Source organism: Piliocolobus tephrosceles, chromosome 10, assembly GCF_002776525.5.
Source record: "Piliocolobus tephrosceles isolate RC106 chromosome 10, ASM277652v3, whole genome shotgun sequence".
NCBI lineage: Eukaryota > Metazoa > Chordata > Mammalia > Primates > Cercopithecidae > Piliocolobus > Piliocolobus tephrosceles.
The window spans coordinates 119,732,873-119,756,813 of record NC_045443.1 but is presented as its reverse complement, the minus strand read 5'-3'; the positions used below and the strand labels follow the sequence as shown (position 1 = coordinate 119,756,813).

At 47.8% G+C, this 23,941-nt stretch overlaps 1 protein-coding gene across 3 annotated transcripts in view; it reads right to left on the bottom strand.

Annotated features, from left to right (window-relative positions):
• WDR66 (WD repeat domain 66) overlaps positions 1-23,941 on the bottom strand; it is an 82,123-nt gene that overhangs the window by 17,201 nt on the left and 40,981 nt on the right. The window contains exons 11-19 of one of the 3 annotated variants that reach the window (XM_023205274.2): positions 23,454-23,648; positions 22,515-22,765; positions 22,014-22,165; positions 20,358-20,531; positions 18,919-19,103; positions 14,731-14,845; positions 13,330-13,493; positions 6,213-6,303; positions 5,858-6,001 (exon numbers count right to left, since the gene is read on the bottom strand). In XM_023205274.2, coding sequence (XP_023061042.2) covers positions 5,858-6,001; positions 6,213-6,303; positions 13,330-13,493; positions 14,731-14,845; positions 18,919-19,103; positions 20,358-20,531; positions 22,014-22,165; positions 22,515-22,765; positions 23,454-23,648 — 1,471 coding nt within the window. Of the gene's footprint in view, positions 1-5,857; positions 6,002-6,212; positions 6,304-9,799; positions 9,988-12,517; positions 12,536-13,329; positions 13,494-14,730; positions 14,846-18,918; positions 19,104-20,357; positions 20,532-22,013; positions 22,166-22,514; positions 22,766-23,453; positions 23,649-23,941 lie in introns of those variants that run through there. The other 2 variants (XM_023205290.2, XM_023205282.2) reach the window with 2 other exon arrangements.

Here is a 23,941-nt window from a genome sequence, read left to right as displayed (position 1 = left end):
CATGTGGTTAATTTTTTTAGATATTTTTTTGTAGAGACAGGGTCTCCCTATATTGCCTAGGTTGGTCTCGAACTCCTGGGCTTACTAAAACAATCCTCCTGCCTCAGTCTCCCAAAGGGCTAGGATGACAGGTGTGAGCCACCATGACTGGCCAAGAGTTCATTTTATTCTTTTCTGTGTTTTTGTGTTTGCTTGGAATTTTACAAAATAAAATTTAAAATAAGAAGATGAGGGGTGATCCCATCAGCTTCTTAAGAGGAACACGCTGATTTAACAGGAAATACTGAGGGAAGAGCACCCCACAGAGTAAGCACCTCTGTGAGCTGGGCACCGCACAGACCCTCACTTGTTAGTCCTCACGACACCCCTATGAGAGCGCAGCCCGCTCCAGCCTCATCTACAGAGAGGACTCTGGCATTCAGACCACTGCTGGGATGGCTCGCCAAGGAGGCTGGGTACTGCAGCCAGGCCAGCTAGTTTTCACCAACATGTGCTTCTTCCCTTTCTTCATCTTGAAGTACCAGGTGTTAGGCCAACCAATCACCCAGAGGAGGTGGGTATTTGGTTAAATGTTGGGCTAAAAACAGAAGAAGCAGAACCACAGAGCCATGCAGATGAAGTGCAGTGGCCGTGGGAACAGGGAGACATCTGAGGCAACATTTCTAATGTAAAATGAGAGGGAAAGGAGCTCCGGGAGCGGTGGCTCACGCCTAGAATCCCGCACTATGGGAGGCTAAGGAGGGTGGATGGCTTGAGCTCAGGAGTTCGAGACCAGCCTGGCCAACATGGAGAAACCCAATCTCTACCAAAATTTAAAAATTAGCCGAGCATGGTGGCACACGCCTATAGTCCCAGCTACTTGGAGGGCTGAGGCTGGAGGACCAGGTGACACAGTGAGACCTTGTCTCCAAAAAAAAAAAGAAGGAAGTGAGAATGAAGAGAGGCCCACTTTTTGCCCTGCTCAGAATTCCGTGGAAGCCATGCCACCTGCCCAGAGTGGTCCTGGGTGCGACTGTTGCACTCATTTTGTAGATGAGGAAGCTGAAGCATGAAGAGGCTGAGACACCTGCCCATGTCTTAGCTGTCACTTGGTCATAGTCCTCATGGTTAAAGGAGACTGAGCCCACTCCACACTCCAGGAAGGAGAGTGCCCAGGCCTGGCCAACCTGAGTGGCACATGCTCTGATGGCAGTGATGACAGTGACAATGTCTGCAGCTCCTGCCTGTGGCGTTGAACCCCACTGGATGTGGGCTGGAGGCTGGACCCAGAGGGAGACAGCACAGCAGAAAGCCAGGCCTAAAGAGAGAGACCCTTCCCAGCGACATGGATGAGGGCCTGGCTTAGGTTACGCTACACATCACCACTCCCTCTGGACCTGGAATTCTGTGAACCAGAAAATGGGTCGACTTAGGTTTCTGTAACTTGTAACCAAAGAACAAGGCTGAGGCTGGGCATAGTGGCTCACGCCTGTATCCCAGCACTTTGAGAGGCTGAGGCAGGTGGATCACTTGAGGTCAGGAGTTCGAGACCAGCCTGGCCAACATGGTGAAATCCTGTCTCTACTAAAAAATACAAAAATTAGCCAGGCGTGGTGGTGCATGCTTGTAATCCCAGCGACTCAGGAGGCTGAGGCAGGAGAATCACTTGAACCTGGGAGGCAGAGTTTGCAGTAAACTGAGATCACACCACTGCACTCCAGCCTGGGTGACAGACCAAGATGCTGCCTCAGAAAAAAAAATAGAGAGAGAAAAAAAGAAGAAAGCTGACTAATGATCCCGCTCAGTGTGTTGAGCCCCTATCTTCAAATGTGGGCAGCTCCGCAGTGAGCACCCCCAGGAGATGTACAGACTCCGAGGCCTGTGCTTGGAGATTCCAATTGGCTGAACCTGGGCAGGGCCCAGGAGCTGAATATTCAGTAAATGCTCCGATGCAGCTTCCCAGTTTGGGAAGCCACGTTCTAGGGAACACTCTTTGGAAAATGCCACTCTCAGGAACACTTTTATGTGGGCTGTATGAACTTTCTCAGAGTTGCTTATGCTTCTAGCAATGTGCTATTACAAAAGGCACATCAGCCAAAGACCTTTAGAGGAGCTTACAACAAACGGTACCTGGTGATTTTACGGTCCTCATTCATTCAAGACTCAGCAGGGGTTAAAGGGCTCTGATAACTAATTTCTCCAGAAATGAGTTTTGTGTACCTGGAGCACACAAAACAGGTGATTCTGAGTGGGCCACCGAAGCCGAGAGAAGGGACTGGGACCACAGCTTATATTGCTCAAGTGTTCTCAGCCAACATGAACATTGAGTCTTAGTTGGGTTTCAGGACTTGTGGATTCCTGAAGATGGGCACATAAAATGCTACATTTATGGAAAGTAGGTTAGCAGTAGGGCCTGCAATTTCATATTCTCTGACCCAGTAATTCTACTTCTTGCACTATGAACCCGGAAAATAACTAGAGAAGTGTGCAAAAACCATGCACAGAGATGCTCAACACAGCTGTGTCTCTGACACCAACTACTTTAGACAACTTACATGCCTGTCAACTGGGGAATGGTCCAATTAAGTTTGCAGCCTTTAAAAGCATGTTGCCAAGGAATTTTTACCACCTTGCTCACGAAACAAGTTACTGAGAATGTTGATACATATCTATATGCACACACATCCTCTGTATAATGTTGATATATATAGGTATATACATATATATACCATATAATCTCAATTATTTGTTAAAAAATATAGATATATCTATGTCCATATATAAAATGATAGGATATCTACCAAAATAATAACAGTGATGATCTCTGAGTAATTTCTATTTTCTTCTTTATAATTCTATTTTCTAAATTAGAAAAAGTTAAAAAACTAAAATATATCCTTTAAAAAGCAAGTTTTTGGACAATTTTTAATATAATGGAAAAAGCTTATGATATAAAATAAAGGGAAAATATAGGATACAAACACATATTCAATGTGGTATCAATTAGTTTTTTGTTTGTTTGTTTTTTATTTTTTGAGAAAGAGTTTTGCTCTGTTGTCAAGGCTGGAGTGCTGTGGTGCGATCTCAGCTCACTGCAACCTCTGCCTCCTGGGTTCAAGTGATTATCTTGCCTCAGCCCCCCAAGTGCTAGGACTACAGGTGTGTGCTACCATGCCCAGCTAAGTTTCGTATTTTTTAGTAGAGACAGGGCTTCACCATGTTAGTTGTTTACACCAAGCCCAATTAGTTTTTTAAAACTACATACATCTGGCCGGGTACAGTGGCTCAAGCCTGTAATCCCAGCACTTTGGGAGGCCGAGGCAGGCGGATCACGAGGTCCGGAGATCGAGACCATCCTGGCTAACACAGTGAAACCCTGTCTCTACTAAAAATACAAAAAAATCAGCCCAGTGTGGCAGCAGGCGCCTGTATTCCCAGCTGCTGGGGAGGTTGAGGCAGGAGAATGGTGTGAACCCAGGAGGTGGAGCTTGCAGTGAGCCGAGATCGTGCCACTGTACTCCAGCCTGGGTGACAGAGCAAGACTCCATCTCAAAACAAAACAAAACAAACAAACAAACAAAACTATATACATCTATACAGTCACACTGCACTTAACAACGTTTCAATGACAGATCACATATAGGATGGTGGTTCCATAAGGTCATAATAGTATATTTTAACTGTACCTTTTCTTCGTTTACATAGGCTTAGATAAACAAATACATACCACTGTGTTACAGCTGCCTACAGTATTCAGTACAGTCGCATACTGTTCAGGTCTGGAGCCTGGGAGCCACAGGCTCTACCATATCGCCCAGGCATGTAGTAGGCTCTGCCATCTGTGTTTGTGTAAGGACACTCTATGATGTTCACACAATAACGACGTCGCTAAACAACACAGTTCTTAGAACATCTCCCCAACATTAAGTGATGCATGATTATATGTATGATTATATAAATATATATACAAAACACCCAGGAAAATCTTAATAACTGTTCCATCTGCCTAGTGGAATTGTAAGTCAGTATTTTCTTCATTCCACTTGTATATCCTTCCCAAACTTTATATAATGGGAACGCATTATATTTCTGCTTATTTTTTGCATTTTTAGTAGAGATGGGTTTTCATCGTGTCAGCCAGGATGGTCTCGATCTCCTGACCTTGTGATCCACCCGCCTCAGCCTCCCAAAGTGCTGGTATTACAGGCATGAACCACTGCGCCCAGCCTACATTTCAAGTCAGAAGAAACACAATCAATTGTACTTTATTTATTTATTAATTTTTTTGAGACAGGGTCTTGCTGTGTCTCCCAGGCTGGAGTGCAGTGGCACAATCACGGGCACTGAAGCCTCCACCTCCAGGGCTCAAGTGATCCTCCTGCCATGGCCTCCTGAGTAGCTGGGACCACAGGCACGGGCCACCACACCGGGCAATTTTTTGGGGGGGGATGGGGATAGAGATGGGATCTCCCTATGTTACCCTGGCTGCTCTCAAACTCCTGGGCTCAAGTGATCCTCCCGCCTTGGTATCCCAAAGTGTTTGGATTACAGGTGTGAGCTGCCACACCTGGCTTAACTGCACTTTAAACAATAGTTTACATGAGGAGCATTTCCCTGAGATGCTTCTTGACCCTGCTTGGGGCTCCCTGCATCTAGGGGTGCTTTTGCGGCACGGTGATGAGGGATGGCTGCACCCTCCGTGCTCCACAGCCCAGACAAGCACCCACTTCCCAAAGGTGCCCCATTAACACCTGCTAGGTTAAGAGCAACTGGACAGTGAGAATAACAATGATGATGATAACCCCTCCCTTCCCTGAGCTCTTCCTGTGCACCCAGCACCACGCCCAGGGCTGCGCAGGCATCAATCCCCTACTCAAATCCTATGAGGCTGGCCGGGCGCGGTCGCTCCACGCCCAGGGCTGCGCAGGCTTCGATCCCCTCCTCAAATCCTATGAGGCTGCGGGGCGCGGTCGCTCATGCCTGTAATCCCAGCACTTTGGGAGGTTGAGGCGGGGGGATCACTTCAGGTCAGGAGTTTGAGACCAGTCTGACCAACATGGTGAAACCCCGTCTCTACTAAAAATACAAAAATTAGCCGGGCGTGGTGGTGGGAGCCTGTAATCCCAGCTACTCAGAAGTCTGAGCCAAGAGAATCGCTTGAACCTAGGAGGTGGAGGTTGCAGTGAGCCAAGATTGTGCCACTGCAGTCCAATCTGGGTGACAAAGGAAGACTCCACCTCAAAAAAAGAGAAAAAAATCCTATGAGGCTGGTCCTCACTCCGCAAGGGGCAGGGCTGAGATGGCAGTCCGTCCAATTCAACACCATGGTTGCAAGACCCATGCTCTAACCAACATTGAACTTCCATGAGGAGCCTGCTTTTTAGAAACAGCATATCTTGGCTGGGCGCAGTGGCTCACGCCTGTAATCCCAGCACTTTGGGGGGCCAAGGCGGGTGGATCATGAGGTCAGGAGATCGAGACCATCCTGGTTAACACAGTGAAACTCCATCTCTAATAAAAATACAAAAAAATTAGCCGGGTGTGGTGGCGGGTGCCTGTAGTCCCAGCTACTCAGGAGGTTGAGGCAGGAGAATGGCATGAACCCGGGAGGTGGAGCTTGCAGTGAGTCGAGATCGCACCACTGCACTCCAGCCTGGGCGACAGAGCAAGACTCCATCTAAAAAAAAAAAAAAAAATAGCATATCTCTACCATAACGCAGTTACTCAGGAGTGCATCTGAAATGCCCAGAACCGTCTTTCTGATCCATTTATGCAAGAAAAATGTGCAATTTTTGCTTTGACCTATAATGTTTGTTCCCAGAGGTTGTTTTTTATAAATAGCACATCCCGTTGCTGCTCTTGTTTTCATTCTCCCTACCTTCTCTTCAGACGGGTAAAAGCCAATTGCTCTCATGACAAAAGGAAGCTCTGACAGGCAAATGTATTCTGACACCTTTCTGGTCTCCATCGTGTCGATGCCTTGACTGCGGAGCTGAGAATAGTAGAAGTAGTCTTCTAGCTCCTACATAGGAATAGAACGGAAACACAGCACACGTTTAGGCTTAAGTCTGAAGGCATCCATGAACACTTCAAGGACATTTTCTAGAAAGTACATTTTAAGCTCAATGGGGGAACAAAGCTTCGGAATAAAGCAAGAAGGTTAACCCCGAGCACATTTGCTTTACAAACTTAACTAGATGTTACCAGGAAGTGTTTACTCTAGGGACAATTACCCTGTAGAATTTTCCTTCCCGGCCACCAGACAGCAGACCATAGAATGGGGTCAAGTCTTCACCCCCAAGAGAAACCGCGGCCTCCAGGACACTGGAACAACAACAGAAATGTCCCTATTAGAAAGCGCTCAAGCGTGAGCATGGCTCAGAAGGTGGTCCGCACAGCACTGCGGCCCTCTGAAGGGTATCACGGCGCAGATACAGTGAGGGTCTCTACACACTTGTTAAGAAAAGGTCCTTTAAAATGAAACCAAAACCAGAAAATTCCATTTCAAGCGTGGAACTCAGAGGTAGAGGGCACCCGCCTTAATCATGGTGATATTCTCTCAGTGATGACAGGGCAGGTGCTTGGCAATTTGTCTGCAATCTTTGGGGAACACGTGTCTCCTTGGGGGTGGGGGAGGCATCTGTGTCCTGAAACCACAATCCTCCCAGACAGAGGAGCCTTACCCGCAACTTTAGATCCACAAACTATCAGAGTCAAAAGAATGGGATATTGTACAAGTGGACTGCCAACACTAATTGCTTCCATAAAAACTCAGGAGACCACAGGGACCCAAGCCAGTCAGATAAAAATAACCCTCTGCTCTCTAACACAAGGTCAGATTTTCCAAAAATAGGCCCTTTCAATGGTAAGAAAACCTACTTTTGTATGAGACCAACTTTGCCTCCTACAAAAGGCTAATCATCAGAAATCATTCTAATAATCCACTAACTGGATTACTGCTAATCGGGCGATTAGCCTCTTTGCTGTGACATCAAACACACCTCATGTAGACCACAGTGGGGAAGTGGGGAAGTGTCCAGAGTGTGGAGTCACACAGACATGTGTGCAAGTCCCGGCTCTGCCCCTGGCAAGCTGTGTGACTCTGGGGAGGTGACTTGACCTCCCTGGCATCAGTGTCCTCCATTATAAAATGAGAAGATTCTGCCTCGCAGCATTGTTGTAAGAATTAATAAATGCATACCCGGTATACTAGTCTGTTTTCATGCTGCTAATAAAAACATAACTGAGACTGGGCAATTTACAAAAGAAAGGGGTTTATTGGACTTACAGTTTCATATGGTGGGGGAGGCCTCACAATTATGGCAGAAGGTGAAAGGCATGTCTCACATGGCGGTGGCAAGAGAGAGAATGAGAGCCCAAGTGAATCGGGTTTCCCCTTATCAAACCATCAGATCTCATGAGACTTATTCACTACCATGAGAACAGCATAGGGGAAACTGCGCCCATGATGCAACCATCTCCCACCAGGTCCCTCCCACAACATGCGGGAATTATGGTAGTGCAATTCAAGATGAGATTTGGGTGGAGGCACAGAGTCAAACCATATCATTCCACCCTGACCCCTCCCAAATCTCATGTCCTTATATTTCAAAACCAATCATGACTTCCCAACAGTCCCCCAAAGTCTTAACTCAATTCACATTCACTTAAAAGTCCACAGTCCAAAGTCTCATCTGAGACAGGCAAGTCCCTTTCACCTGTAAAATCAAAAGCAAGTTAATTACTTCCTAGATAGAATGGAGATACAGGAATTGAGTAAATACAGCCATTCCAAATGGGAGGAATTGGCCAAAACAAAGGGGCTACAGGCCCCATGCAAGTCCGAAATCCAGCAGGGCAGTCAAATCTTAAAGCTCCAAAATGATCTCCTTTGACTCCATGTCTTATATCCAGGTCACGCTGAGGCAAGAGGTGGGTTCCCATGGTCTTGAACAGTTCCATCCCTGTGGCTTTGCAGGGTACAGCCTCCCTCCTGGCTGCTTTCATGGGCTGGCATTGGGTGTCTATGACTTTTCCAGGCAAACGGTGCAAGCTGTCAGCGGATCTACCATTCTGAGGTCTGGAGGATGGTGGCCCTGTTCTCACAGCTCCACTAGGCAGTGCCCCAGTAGAGACTCTGTGTGGGGCCTCTGACCCCACATTTCCCTTCCACACTGCCCTAGCAGAGGTTCTCCATGAGGGCCCCACACCTGCAACAAACTTCTGCCTGGGCATCAAGGTGTTTCCATACATCTTCTGAAATCTAGGCAGAGGTTCCCAAACCCCAATTCTTGACTTCCGTGGACTTGCAGGTTCAGCACCACATGAAAGCTGCCAAGGCTTGGAGCTTGCACTCTCTGAAGCAACAGCCCGAGCTCTACATTGGCCCCTTTCTGCCATGACTGAAGTAGCTGGGATGCAGGGCACCAAGTCCCTAAGCAGCACACAGCATGAGGACCCTGGGCTTGTCCCAATAAACCTGGTCAAAACAAAGGCCTCCAGGACTGCGATGGGAGGGGCTGCCATGAAGATGTCTGACATGCCCTGGAGTCATTTTCCCCATTGTCTTGGGGATTAACATTTGGCTAGTGGTTACATATGCAAATTTCTGCAGCCAGTTTGAATTCATCCTCAGAAAATGGGTTTTTCTTTTCTGTCACAGTCAGGCTGCAAATTTTCCTAATTTTTATGCTCTGCTTTCTTTATAAAACTGAATGCCTTTAACAGCACCCAAGTTACCTCCCGAATGCTTTGCTGCTTAGAAACTTCTTCTGCCAGAGGCCGGGAGTGGTGGCTCATGCCTGTATTCCCAGCACTTTGGGAGGCCGAGGCAGGTGGATCATGAGGTCGGGAGATTGAGACCACCCTGGCTAACACAGTGAAACCCTTTCTCTACTCAAAATACAAAAAATTAGCCAAGTGTGGTGGCACACACCTGTGGTCCCAGCTACTCAGGAGGCTGAGGCAGGAGAATCGCTTGAACCCAGGAGGCAGAGGTTGCAGTGAACCAAAATTGTGCCATTGCACTCCAGCCTGGGTGACAGAGCGAGACTCCATCTAAAAAAAAAAAAAAAAAAAAAAAAAAAATTCACCCACCAGATACCTTAAATCATCTCTCTCAAGTTCAAAGTTCCACAAATCTCTAAGACAGGGCAAAATGCCACCAGTCTCTTTGCTAAAACGTAACAGAGTCACTTTTGCTCCAGTTCCCAACAAGTTCCTCATCTCCATCTGAGACCACCTCAACCTGGACCTTAGTCCATATCACTATCAGGCTTTTGGCTAAAGCCATTCAACAAGTCTCTAGGAAGTTCCAAACTTTCCCACATCTTCCTGTCTTCTTCTGAGCCCTCCAAACTGTTCCAACCTCTGCCTGTTACCCAGTTCCAAAGTCACTTCCACATTTTCAGGTCTTTTCAGCAGTACCCCATTTTACTGGTATCAGTGTGCTGTATTAGTCCATTTTCACGCTGCTGATAAAGACATACCTGAGACTGCACAGTTTACAAAAGAAAGAGGTTTATTTGACTCACAGTTTCACATAGCTGAGGAGGCCTCACAATCATGGCAGAAGGTGAAAGGCATGTCTCACATGGTGGTGGCAAGAGAGAATGAGAGCCAAGTGAAACAGATTTCTCCTTATCGAACCACCAGATCTCATGAGACTTATTCACTACCACGAGAACAGCATGAGGGAAACCACCCCCCAACCAGGCCAATCATCTCCCACCAGGTCTCTCCCACAACACATGGGAATTATCAGAGTACAATTCAAGATGAGATCTGGGTAGGAACACAGAGCCAAACCATATCACAAGGATTGGAGACAAAGTTCTTTATTTTCCTCCTGTAATGAATGTTTGTTAAGGTGTGGGGTGGACTTAGAAAGCCCCGGCTGTGAATCCCAGCCCCACTGCCTCCTCCATTGTTGGGCAGTCATCGGACCCCTTGGAGTTAGCTTCTTGATATGTTCGATGGGGATAATAGTGGTGCCCTCTCCCAGGATGGCTGAGGATGAAATCAGATGATGCGTGGAACTCACTCAGTGCAGGCCCCGGCCCTGAGAAAACTCAGCACAAGTGGTTGGGATTATTGCAGCCGTGGAAAATGGGTATCAGCCGCACCTACACCTTTCTTAGGAAGAGTTTGCTGTGCACTGTCCTGGGTCCTCTCACCGAGGCATGCATAAACTCACAGGTTGGCTTGAGGTCTGAGGAACCTGGGTATTCTCCAGGGGTGCCTGAGGGCCCCTCCAGAAGGGCTGTGTCTTCCCCACTTCTCCGCTCAAATATTAGGCCATGGAGGCAAGTGTCCAGCCGAGAGGGCTCCCTCTCTGTGGCCTCCAGGCCAGGCCCAGGCCCGATCCCGACAAGCTCCATGAGTGGCAAGGCCACTTTTGCCATGTGACTCTGGAGCAGGGCCCGGTAAAGACCGGAAGTGACAGAGAGGAGCCTGTCCCCACCAGAAGCCCCTGAGGGGAAAGGCTGGCAAGAGCACCTGGTCCTCTGGGAACAGCCTGCGGCTCCCGGCCCCGGTGTTCAGAGTTCCACTACATCCCCTGCCTCCTGGCCACCATCAACTGACCCCAGAGGAGACTGGGGGCTGCACTGGGATTTCTCCAACCCAAGCTGGGAAAGAGACGCCCTCTGTCTGTGGTGAGAGCTCTAATTTGTGAAATCTGGGAACTGTGGGCGGCCATCTTCCTGCTGAGCAAGGAAACCCAGTTCTGCAGAGAATGAAGCCAACAGCAGGGCCGAGGGGACAGCAAGTGCTGCGGGCGCAAGTGTGCCGCTGTCCATGACCTTCCTGCGCTGTAGCTACATGCGATCCCAATGACCTTCTCCTATGTTCCCTTTTGCCTAAATTGTGTTTCTAACACTTGCAACAGAAAAGAGGTCATTAGGGCAGAAAAGGGAAATGACACTGACTGAAAACCTGCTCTGTGCCCAGCAATCCACACAGTACTTCTGGGAAGGAGCTAGAGTTCTGAGCCCTGTGGCAAGCACACAGTAGGTGCTCTGTCAACGCTCCCTGCAGGAGGCGGAGGAGGAATGGTCTCAACTTGGTGGGAGGAGTCCCATTTAACAGCTGGAGGAACTGAGGCTCCGAGAAGTGAAGGGACTTGGCTGGCGTCATCCAGCAAGCAGGTAGTGACTAGCTAGGATTCAAATCAGGGTCTCTCCGCTCTTGGCTGAGCAGGGCAGCAAGATGACAGGAGGCAGGGAGGCTGAGTACAAAAAAGTAATGTGGGATTTTGAAACAGATGCCAGACAAGGAGAGGAGAAAGGGTGGCATGCTAGCATGGAGGGGGAGAAGAAGGGGCGTGCGGAATGAACCCTGAGAGAGGGATGGAAGGGGCTCTCCTGGGGCACAAGTGCCATGGACTGTGATGGTAGCAGTTGGGGCCAAGGGAGGCACTGACTGAAATGATCGAACGTGAGGGGATTTATCATCTTTATCTCCCCTACAACTCATCGTCGGTAACTCTAGTAGGAAATTTTGTTGGTTACTTGTTTAGGTTTTTACATCTCTTTCTGTTAGTGAAGTGCTGATCATATTAAGTCACCAGAAGCAGCAATGAAGTGCTAATTAGTTTATAATGATCCTTTGTCCCCACCACAGATTAAATTGAAATTCTCAGAAGCCTGGACTCTGGCCAGGCGAAAGCTATTGGAAAGCAGAGACCTTTTTTTCTTTTTCTTAAATTTCTACCATTCCAGATCCCAAGACGACTGAGAAGAAAACAAACATTTTAAAATGTTCTAGCCGGGTGCAGTGGCTCACATCTGTAATCCCAACACTTTGGGTGGCCAAGGCTTGAGCCCATGAGTTCAAGACCAGCCTAGGCTTGGTGAGACTCTCTATCAACAAAAAAATAATTTTTTAAAAGTTAGCCAGGCACGGTGGCATGTGCCTGTGGTCCCAGCTACTCAGGAGGCTGAGGCAGGAGAATCGTTTGAGCCCAGGAGTTCGAGGCTGCAGTGAGCCATGATCACTCCTCTGTACTACAGCCTGAGCGACCGAGTCAGACCCTGTCTCAACAACAACAACAAATAGAAAGGAAGGTTCTGCTTGTCCCCACAAGGTGTGCCTTGTCCCTATGGTTCCAGGCAACAAGCCAGGGAGCAAGGAACCAGGCAGCCATTCTAAGGCCATGATCCCTTTTCAATGGGAGAGTTCACCTCCAGCTCCTAAATCCCCAAGTTGCCATGACCTGCTCTCTCAGGTGAAGGCGGGGTGGAAGTCAGAGCTGCAAGTGCAATCTCAAACACCGTGGTTCCAAAGCAGATTTAACTGGCTATTTTTGCTCATATTCAGGTTAAGAGTAGAAGCTTCAATATCCGCCATAAAAAGAAAGATGTGCACTTGGCAGATGGCAGGGGGTACACTGTGCTGGCAGCCAGGAATCAGGTTTGTTCTGTGAGGAAGGAAGGTGCCCCTGAGCTGTTTTTGCTCCTCAACGTCACACTGCCAGAAGAGAGGCCCAGGCGAGCCACAGGCAGCGCAGGGGCTTGGAGAAGTGGTCAGGAACAGGAACCGGCTGCCACGTGGTTGACTCTGCCCTGCGGCAGCACGCTGAATTTGGGTAGATGAGAGGACAGTGTGGGTGCTTGTCCCCTCTTTATTAGGGAAGATCCTGAGCTCATAAGCAAATGCCCTTACAGGAAGAAGAGAAGAAAGGAAATCACTCACTTGCTGAGTACTTCGCTCTGTGCTAGGCGCTTTCCCATATTAAACTACATGATCTTTACAGGGATCCCACAGAAGTCCCTGTTATCACCCCACTTCGCAGGCAAGGACTCTAAAGACCAGGATGCTAAGAAGCTTGCCCTAGGCCCCATAACCAGTAGAGAGTAGCCCCATACTCAAACTCATATTACCCCTTTCACCTCAAAGTCCACATACTCTCCAATGTTCAACTCTAGAATTCTCCAGCCTCGCCTCAGGCAGAGGTTCTCCGTTCAGAGTAGGGAGGGTGAGAGGAGGAGCCAAAAATACCCACGTCGAATGATCCTCTTACTATTTCCGTAGTGCATGCTTTGGAGGGTCAGCCTAGATCTTTCTAGCAGGTGTGGATATGCAGAGCAGAGGGAGAAGCATTTGAGGGAGCAGGGGTGACCCCAAGGTGCCGTCACACTGCCTGAACTGCAAACACCATTGGTCCATGAAACAGGACAGTAACTCCCGTCTGCAGAGTAATGTAAGCGATGCCACCAGGGAGCAACCTGAGGGCAGGCCCTGTGACATCCTAGCACAGTACCTGGCACACAGTAGGGTTCAGTGTCTGTCACTGTTGCTGAGTGAAACGGAGTTTACACTTGATACCTTCCTTCTCGCCCCATCGTGTACCTTAAGGTGATTTTCCACTGCACCACAGAGCGATCGTGCCCTCCTGCGGTGAAGGCGTAGCGGCCATCATAGGAAACGGCCATGCCAGCCACCCCGTTTGGGTGACAAACAATAGCAGATGTCTTATGTGGATTGCCGTCAACTGGTAAGATCTGAAGTCCAACCTAGAAAGGAACACATAATTGGATATTCAGACTCAGGTAGCTGGGCCCGAGAGGCCTGGCACATTCACATGTCACCTCCAGATCTGTGTGCCAGAAGAACCTGTGTGTCTGGACCCATCTCTGAGGGTGAGAGCCACATATAATGTAGCTGGGCATCCACACACACCAGCTCTGGTAGGGGGCCTCGCACAGCTCTAACAGATACACAGAACGGAAGCTTTCCTCCCTGCCTTCGGGGTCAGTTGTCCTGGGTTTTCCAGAATAAATCTCACAACCTGACTTTACACTTCTTTTTTTTGAGACAGAGTCTGGCTCTGTCCCCCAGGCTGGGGTGCAGTGGTGCAATCTTGGCTCACTGCAAGCTCTGCCTCCCAGGTTCACACCATTCTCCTGCCTCAGCCTCCCGAGTAGCTGGGACTACAGGCGCCCGCCACCACGCTCAGCTAATTTTTTGTATTTTTAGTAGAGACGGTGTTTCACCGTGTTAGCCAGGATGGTCTCGATCTCCTGACCTCATGATCCACCCGCCTTGGCCTCCCGAAGTGCTGGGATTACAGGCATGAGCCACCGCGCCCAGCCCCACTTTACACTTTTCAGTGTAGATTATTCATTAAACGTACAATGAAGTGCAATTAATTTGCTTTTTTTTTTTTTTTTTTTAGACGGAGTCTTGCTCTGTCGCCCAGGCTGGAGTATAGTGGCGCGATCTCGGCTCACTGCAAGCTCTGCCTCCCGGGTTCACATCATTCTCCTGCTTCAGCCTCCCGAGTAGCTGGGACTACAGGTATGTGCCCCCTCGCCTGACTAATTTTTTTTGTATTTTTAGTAGAGACGGGGTTTCACCATGTTAGCCAGGATGGTCTTGATTTCCTGACCTCGTGATTCGCCCGCCTCGGCCTCCCAAAGTGCTGGGATTACACGTATGAGCCACCGCGCCTAGCCAATTTGCATATTTTTATAAGAGTTTTCCCAAGTAAATAAATAAGAAGGAAAATCCTTTGGTGGCCCAGGTATCTTCACTGGGAATATAGAAAATGCAGTAACTCTGCTCAGAAATGTCTCCCAAGAGTCTTCCTAACTCATCAAGGGCAATTTTCAGTATCACAGCTGACCGGGGTGGAAGCAGTTGGGCTTGGCTGTAAACCCAGAACTCTCTGAGTCTCGTGATCTTCGGTAATGACTGCTGCTCATGACACACAGAGTCAACTCCCAGAGCTGGAGAAGAGAGTGCTGTTACCTTGTCTCTGTTAATAAACACCAAGTAGCGTTTCTGTAGCTCTGCCGTGCTTCTCACTGGGAGGACTTGTGTTTGCTCAATAGGGGAACCATAAGCTGGCCCCATAAGCGTCTTTCTGAAGGCAAAAAGAGAAAGTTTTTAAATTCCACAAATCTCAACATAGGTTTTAGGATTCTTTGGCCGGGCTGGGCGCAGTGCCTCACGCCTGTAATCCCAGCCCTTTGGGAGGCTGAGGCAGGCAGATCACAAGATCAGGAGTTTGAGACCAGCCTGGCCAATATGGTGAAACTCCGTCTCTACTAAAAATACAAAAATTAGCTAGACGTGGTGGTGGGCGCCTGCAATCCCAGCTACTCAGGAGGCTGAGGCATGAGAATCGCTTGAACCTGGGAGGTGGAGGTAGTAGTGAGGTGAAATCATGCTACTGCACTTCATCCGGGGCGACAGAGCAAGACTGCATCGAAAGGAAGAAGGAAAAGAAAACAGAAAAGTGAAGCGAAGCAAAGAGAAGAGAATAGTTGAGTTTTTAAAATTCCATAAATCTCAACATAGGTTTTAAGACTCTGGTCGTGGGCAGAACACAGTGGCTGATGCCCATAACCCCAGCACTGTGGGAGGCTAAGGTGGGAGGATTGCTTGGGGTTAGGAGTTCGAGTTCAGCCTGGGCAATACAGTAGTTTCCTGTCTCTACGAAAAATTAGCCTGGTTTGGTGGCCTGAGGCTAAGGTGGGAGCATTGTTTGAGCCTGGGAGGTCGAGGCTGCAGTGAGCCAGTGAGCCGAGATCATGCCACTGCACTCCAGCCTGGGCAACAGAGTGAGACCCTGCCTCGAAAAAAAAAAAAAAAAAGAAGAAGGAGAAAATCTATATCTCCACATTGCTGCACCCTATCCCAAGATAATCATGAGTAATAGTTTGGTGTATATGACTCAAGAATTTCTTTTGTAATTATAATTTTATATAAAAATAGAATTATGCTATTCATGTTTCATTGGTAATTTGCTTTATCTCATATTACATCTTTGAGATATTTCCATGTCATTACACAGAGAGCTGTCTTACTCTTCCTCCTTTTTTCTTTTCTAAAAGCAGCATCGTGTTCCAGTGTACTGACAAGCCATCGTTTAACTAATCCCCTATTAATGGGCATTTGGATTGTTTCCATTTTTAAAAATATTTTCAAACAAGACATCCTTTTACTTATGTCTTGGCATACTGTGTGAGTACTTTTGCGGGCTACATTCCTAGAAGTCAGAAGATATGATAAAATTTAATAGAGGGTGACAAATTGCTTTCCCAAAAGGTTACACTGATTCACACCCGCCCCCAGCAGCGGAGGAGAGTGCCCGTTTCCCTAGCCTCTTGCCAACGCTAAGCACTATCAATCATTTTTATCTTTGCTAATCTGATTGGTGAAAAAATGATATCTTGTTTTCATTTGCATCTTTGACATGCTAGTGAGCATCTGCTCATAGGTTTATTGGCCTTTTCCTGTGAACTGCCTTTTCATGTTCTTTCAAATATTTTTTAAATTCTTTTGGATTTATCATGAAAAGACAATTCCTTCCCAATTAAGCCACGGTTATGAGGCTTCCTTATTCCTACAGCTTAAAAGATGCTTTATTCAAGGGCTTTTATTCTGGAATGATGGAAATGCTCTGAAGCTAGAGTGGGGGTTACACAGCACTGTGAGTACTGAATGCCATGGAACTGTTTCTTTCTTTTTAAGACAGAGTCTTGCTCTGTCACCCAGGCTGGAGTAAAGTGGTTGGTGCAATCCCGCCTCACTGCAACTTCCACCTCCCAGGTTCAAGCGATTCTCCTGCTTCAGCCTCCAGAGTAGCTGGGATTACAGGCGCCCATCACCATACTTGGCTAATTTTGTATTTTTAGTAGAGATGAGGTTTCACCATGTTGGCCAGGCTGGTCTCGAACTCCTGACCTCAGGTGATCCATCCGCCTCGGCCCCTCCCAAAGTGCTGGGATTACAGGCGTGAGCCACCGTGCCCAGCTGAACTGTTCACTTTCAAATGGTTCATTTTATGTTACATGAGTATCACCTTGATAAAATGTTTTAAGATGCTTTATGCTAATTTCAGATTCATCATCAATAGGCAGAAGCTCCCAACTTTGTGTCTAAAAGTCCCTCCTGCCTCTTTCCTCCAGTGAATGACCATTAGCAGGAACTTCAGGCCCGAGGTCTGCCAGCCCTCATTCTCCAGCTCTGCCATTTCAGTGTCTTAGGACTGCGCATATCCGAGAGATATTCTTTGTCCAAAAAGTATGTGTTCATTAAAAACTATGCACAATGACTCTGAAGTCTTTCTAAAGCTCCTCTTTACACATGCTTTCGAGTGTTTTAATCGCTTAAGAAAATTGTCCTGGATTTCTCTACCATAAAACATGGCATTTCTTAGTCATTTTTTCTTGTGCCTTCTGGGAAAGAACTGTTTAAAACAACAACAACAACAACAAAACATCCCGGGTGGTTCTGGCCTTTTGAAGACCTGTCTTATCTGACATACATTTCAAAACCATGATAGTCCTCAAGCCTGAGCCAGCTGCGGCCAGTTCCCTGACTTCCTTCTTCCGGTGGTGGTGGCAGTGGCAGTGGCAGTGGTGGTGGCTGTGGTGGATCACTGAAACATTCTCCCTTCCAACTTCTTCAGTGGGAGAATACTTAGCAGGGCTGTGGATGAGGGAACGGGATGACAGTGTTTGTTGTGAGGGCTCACAGGGGCCGAAGCACAGGGGCCCACGTGCATGTGCAGGATGGTGTCAGGAGGGAGGAGACACTGCTCTAGGATGCTAGGCGGTGGATGCCCTGCTCCCCGGATGCGGACACCCTGCTCTCCGGCTGCGGATGCCCCGCTCCCCGGCTAGTGTCTTCCCTGTTTCATGCCTTCCACCATCCTGTGCTCCTGACTCCAGCCCAGCCTCTCCCAGGACCTCCACACTCCAGAGCCTGATGGATTCCGACCCGAATGCCAAGCAGGCATGTGAAGCTTGCCTTGTGCAGTCTGAGCCCTGGTGTATCTCGAAGCTCTCCTTCAGTTGCCCCCTCATCTCTTTAAAGGCCCAGTCCATTCTAATGGCTTCAAGAGGTGTCTTCTCTCACACCTCCTTTTCCCTCCATTTCGCTTTGCCGGCAGGACACATCCAGAATCTGAGCCCTCCCTTCTGCCCTCAGGGCCAAGCCGCCATCAGCTCTTACACCAGTTTCCCCAATCTTGCTTCTACCTTTGCGCCCCAGAGTCTGCTCTCTGTACAGAAACCAGACATCATTGTAAAGAATCAATCAGAACATGTCATTCCTCTGCTCAAAACCCTCCACTAGCTCTCGTCTTACCTGGGAAAAAGCTGGAGTCTCCAGGGTGCCGTGTGCCAGGCACTAGCCCGCACCTCTGACCCGCTTTCCCACACCCCCTCCTTGCCCATTCCACTCTGCCCTCGCCAGCCTTCGCAGCATTTCCCAAACCCTAGACACCCCCCATCTTCACTCATTGGCCCTTGCTGATCCACTGTTTTTCCTCCAACCGGGCAGCAGCCCCTCGCTTTCTTTAAGTCTCTATTCAGATGCTCAGATGTCCCCTGCTCTCCAAGGCCTTCCCTGCCTCCCCATCTTTTTATCCTGCCTTTTCCTTTTTTTTTTTCTTTGCACAGACCTGATTACCACCTACCTACTACCTGGCTACTTGTTCACGCTATTGCATCACCTGCCCCCACCAACATGTAAACTACACAGTGATGGAAACTGTTTTGTTTTCATCCTTGTCTTCAGCACCTAAAACAGTACCTGGCTCACACAGGGTGTAAACAAAGGAGTGCTAGCAATTAAAGTTACAACTCCTTTGAGACCCAAGAGTAAGAAAAAATCAAACAATTGTTAGTAGCCGGGTAAAACTATGTTTTTCCTAATGAGAGGAGAACAGGAGACAGCATCAGCAACTTTCCCAGGGCCCCGGGTCTGTGTCCTTCCTGGATTCTGCACATCTCACCTCCACACAGGGCCACATGACCTTGGTGAGAATTACTTACGTTATCTGTTCCTCAGTTTCCTCCTCTGCAAAGCAAAGAGGATGATGATAGTAGCCAAGCTGCTTGCAGGTCCCTGCGTGGAGACTTGAAACAGGCTGGGGGCAGAGAACTCGATCCACACCCCCTGCAATGGGAAGCTCCGGGTGCTTACCTGCACATTTTGGTGGTAGCATTAAAAAGCTTCACTTTGTAGCCACTGTTGCAAATAAGCAGGAAGAGTTCCCTGGTGAGTGGTGGGTACCAGACCATGCAGGTGGGACAGCAGCCCTGGTCTGTGCGGTGAATGTCCAGGACTTCCAGGCAGTCTTTGTAGCTCCTGAGAAGATCATACTCTATCTGCAGAGGAGCCCAGATGGACACACGTGAGGACCGAGCCAAATCAGAGGCTCAGCTAAGGAGCCCCAAGCTCTTGGGTGACAGCCTTTATAATTATCAGCCAACAGTGCTGTTCTCCGGGATATGGTATCAGGTCTCCTAACAGAAGACTTTCCTAGAACCGACACTAAGTCACCAATACTGAGAATTCACTATCCGGAAGACAATGAACTGAGTGCTCTAAAAACGTCTGTCACGTCATCCTCAGAACTTCCCTGCAAAGGAGTACTGTTGTGCCCATTTCACAGATGAGAAAAGAGATGTTCAAGGATAGTCAGAGCGGCTTATCCAAGGTCACATAGCTAAAAAGTGGCAGAGTAAAAATTCAAAAATTCAAATGTAGATCCAGCTGACTCCCACACCTGACATCTTACAGTTCTGTTATACTGTGTCACTTATTATCTTAGGAACTAATTCATATCTAAATCTCAGCCCAGCACTTGGCAGTCGCAAATCAGCAGCCGCTGAACTGAGTCCATACAGGTATGTTTTCGTGGGCAGGGCAGAATAGATGGATGGATGGATGGATGGACGGACGGATGGACGGATGGATGGATGGATGGACGGACAGACAGATGGATAGATGGATGGATGGACAGATGGATGAATGAATGGAGAAACTGAATAAAGGAAGGAAGGCAAGAGAAAGAAGGGAGGGGTGGGGGGGGGAGGGAAGGAAGAAGGGGAGGGAGGGAGAGATGGGGAGAGGAAAGGAGGGAGGGAAGAAGGAAGGAAAAACAGACAGATACACTGACTGGTTGATTTTGAATCCATTTCACCTGACCCTGTCATATCGCATTTGCCACTGTCCCTACCTTTTCCTCTTATCTCACAACATCTCCTGATTTTCATATTTAGGTAGCAGCCTGGCCCCAACTGCTGGACATGAAGACAGTGTTAGTGAGTGTCGGCCCTCCCCGTGCTCACTGGGAGGCGAGGCCAGCTGCTTTTCACACTGTGGGGAACTCCCCGCTCCCTGCCTTCTGACTTGTTGCTGCCCAGAAGCCTCCTCGTCCAGAACAGGAATGCCCAGGTGGTGTCCCAGGCACGTTAAGGCAAAATGCTAACCTGGAAAGGTTTGTGATCCTTCACTGTGCACTCATTTTCTCCAAAAAACACACATACTGTGTGCCTGGCTCTATGCAATATGCCAGGGATGTCACAAGAGTGAGACACAGTCCTGGTGACCAGGTCAACGAAAAGTAAATAGCTCACCAAGAGCCTGTCTGTCCCAAGGCTCAGCAGTCTAGGTTCATTGCTGTCCAGGTAAACCCCAAACAGGAGACTTCGAATGCTTTTGCGATGAGAACGAAGTCTTGCTAAGTACTCCCAGACCCTCTGTCCGTTTCTGACCACCAGCATATAAACAGCCACAGTAAAACTTCTATCCTGAAGATGAGCAAAAGAGAAGGAGTTATCCTGTTTTACGTTTAGTAAATTAAGAATCATCATTATGGGCCGGGCGTGGTGGCTCATGCCTGTAATTCCAGCACTTTGGGAGCCGAGGCAGGGGGATCACCTTAGGTCAGGAGTTCAAGACCAGCCTGGCCAGTGTGGCAAAACCCCATCTCTACTAAAAATACAAAAATTAGCTGGGTGTGGTGGCACACACCTGTAATTCCAGCTACTTGGGAGGCTGACACAAGAATTGCTTGAACCTGGGAGGAGGAGGTTGCAGCAAGCCAAGATCGTAACACTGCACTTCAGCCTGGGCAACAGAGGAAGACCCCATCAAGAACAAATACTAAGAATATTTTCTTCAAAAAAAATCTTAGTCTATTCAAGCAAATAGTAAAACAATTTCCATTTTGGTTTTTTTTTTTTTTTTTTTTTTTTTTTTGAGACAAGAGTCTTGATCTGTTGCCCAGGCTGGAGTGCAGTAGCCTGATCACGGCTCACTACAGTCTCAGTCTCCTGGGCTCAAAAGATCCTCCAGCCTCAGCCTCCTAAGTAGCTAGGACTACAGGCACACACCACCATACCTGGCTAGTTTTTTTTTTTTTTTTCATTATTTTTTGTAGAGATGGGGTCTCACCATGTTGCCCAGGCTGGTCTCAAACTCCTGCCTCAAGCGATCTGACTGCCTCGACCTCCCAAAGTGCTGGGATTACAGGTGTGAGCTACACCTGGCCTAATGCCCATTTTACAGATAAGAAAATTAAAGTTAAAAGCAGAAAACTGAAAAGGTAGTGAGGGAGAAAGTATGAAGGCGACACTATGGTCTTACACTTTTCCCTCGCTGTCTGTGGAAAGTCAAAAGCCTGATTCTTTGTGCCTTTGTCCTCCCTTTTCTTTGTCTAGCTACATACAATAAAAGAGCCATGTGTTTTTGAAAGGTATGAAGGCTGCGAGTGAACCAGGGCGGAGTGGGAGCCTGGCCTGAGGGGACACAGAGGCTGGACTGTGTGTGCCCACAGTGTGCTGAGATGGCTTTGTCTTCAGAAGCATTGTGTACACAAACCAGAGGAGTGGCCGCACCAGCGTGGAGACAGAGAGCGCTGGAAGGGACAGGAGTTTAGTGAAGACCACTGCTTTTCCCCTCCCAACATAAAGACAGACCCACATAACTGCCTTATAGCTCACTGTAACCTCAAACTCCTGGCCCCCAGGGGTCCTCCCGCCTCAGCCTCCTGGATAACTTGGGCTACAGATGTGTGCCACAAGGCCTGGCTAATTTTTAAAAAATGTTTTTGTAGCAACGGGGTCCTGCTGTGTTTCCTAGGCTGGTCGTGAACTCCTGTCCTCCAATGATCCTCCCACCTCAGCCTCCCAAACCATTGGGATTACAGGTGTTAGCCACTATGTCTGGCCTCTTTTGGTTTCAAATAAAATTGCTAAGCCACTGGATGGGTGGTCCGTGAAAATACTTACAGCAGTTGCCATATACTGGGAGTCATGGGAAAAGCTTATATGAGTCACACTGGTTCTGGAATATTTGAAAGGCTCTGGGCTTTCATTTTCTAAAGACATTGCATCAAGAATGTAAACTGTCCCCTCCGTAAAACCAGCTCCAAGAAGGGCTCCTGAAATGACAAGCCAGAGAACAACGATGGAAAAGGATTACATTCATTCAAGAGATGTTGAGTCTGTGCCAGGCTTTGTTCTGGGTGCGGAGAAGACAGCAACTAACACAACAAAGCTCCTGTGCAGAGAAATGAACCGAAACGCATGATCTCCTGGGGTTAGCGCATGGAGACGCGCAGAGAGCACTAGGCCCAGAACACCATGGGAGCCCCAGAGAGAAGGCGCCTCATCCAGTCTGCTGGGGGTTGGAGTCGGGGAGACTTCCTGGAGTTATGCCAGCCCAGGTGCATCCATCCCTTTCGGGGCTGTCCATGTGGAACCGATGGTAGGCTGATAAGATGAAAATACCTTCCGGGTTGTAGGTTAGACTCTGGACTCCAAGCCCCTTCTCAAAAACCCTGCTGAAAAGATATTGTTTGTTTTCATAATTCCACACTTTGATCATCCCACAGATGCTCCCGATGGCAATGAGGGGTTGATAGGGGTGGCAGGAGATGGCACAAATGGCATCCTTGGGCTCTACAAATAACTTCTCAAGTTTGGTCCCATCTGTTGTTAAGTGGTACACCGCGGCATCAGATGTTCCAATGATAAAATTCCTGTTTGCCAAGGAGAGACCAAACAATATCAGTGTTTGCAGGGAATGGGGCATGCCAGCTATTCTGCTTCTAATTGCACATAAAACGCCTCTGTCGTCTGTAATTTAGTGACATTATTAACCCAACATTTCCAAAAATATACCACCAATACCCAACAGCCTCCATTTGCAAGTGAAAAAGCCCACTTTTCTCCATGTAAATTGAGTCATTAAGTATGCAGATGGACAGTCAGTTGTACAATTAGCTAATCTGCACATGCAAATATTCATTTGTGTATGCAAATATGGAGTTTGGTGCACACATACAGATGTGCCTGTAAATACTGCAAGGGTAATTAAGCAGACTCACAGATAATTCGGTCTTGAAATGTTATGGCTATTAATTATCCAGTGCCTTTAACCGCAGTGGCTAGGACAAGCTCAGCTTAGAGAAAAGAGACCAACCTGCAGCCAAAGACTCCAGACTCAACAGAGGTGAGAGCTCAGGGATCAGGACCTTCCAGCTTCCAGTTACTAAAGAGTCTTAATATTAAAGTCATGTTTCATTAATTTTTTAAATGATCCAATAGTTATCACAATCAGCCAGGGAGATATCCTAGGAACAACACGAACCTCCCACTGCATGCAAACTAAAGAAGACAGCAATCATTTTTCAACCATTCTAATGACTAGATTCATTAACAACTTACCTTAAGACAAAACGGTCACCTTTTAAAGTGCAGTCAGGAGGATAGTTTGATTTTTCGGTAGGAGGAGTTGCTGGGGTCTTTGAAAAGGACAGAGTTCTTATGGCGCCCAGTTTCAAGTGACTGTACCAGTTAACAATAGACAGGGTGTGATCATAGAACTTAATGTTACCCTTAATGTCACCTGTGACAATGTAGCTGAAATGGAGAATAACATCAGTTTTGCAAATAGCAATAATAACAAGTAATATCTATATAATACCTAATTATATGTCAGGCTCTGGATTCTGGGACATTGCAAAAACTTAATTTAATACTGCCCGATGAGAATGATTTTACTGTTATCCCAATTTACATCTAGGAAACTAACACTCAGAGAGTTAAGAAATTTGCTCAGGGCATTGTGTTGCCAGATTTAGCAGATAACAATACAGATACCCAGTTACAGTTGAATATTTGTATAAAATTTTAGTGTAGCTGGACATGGTGGC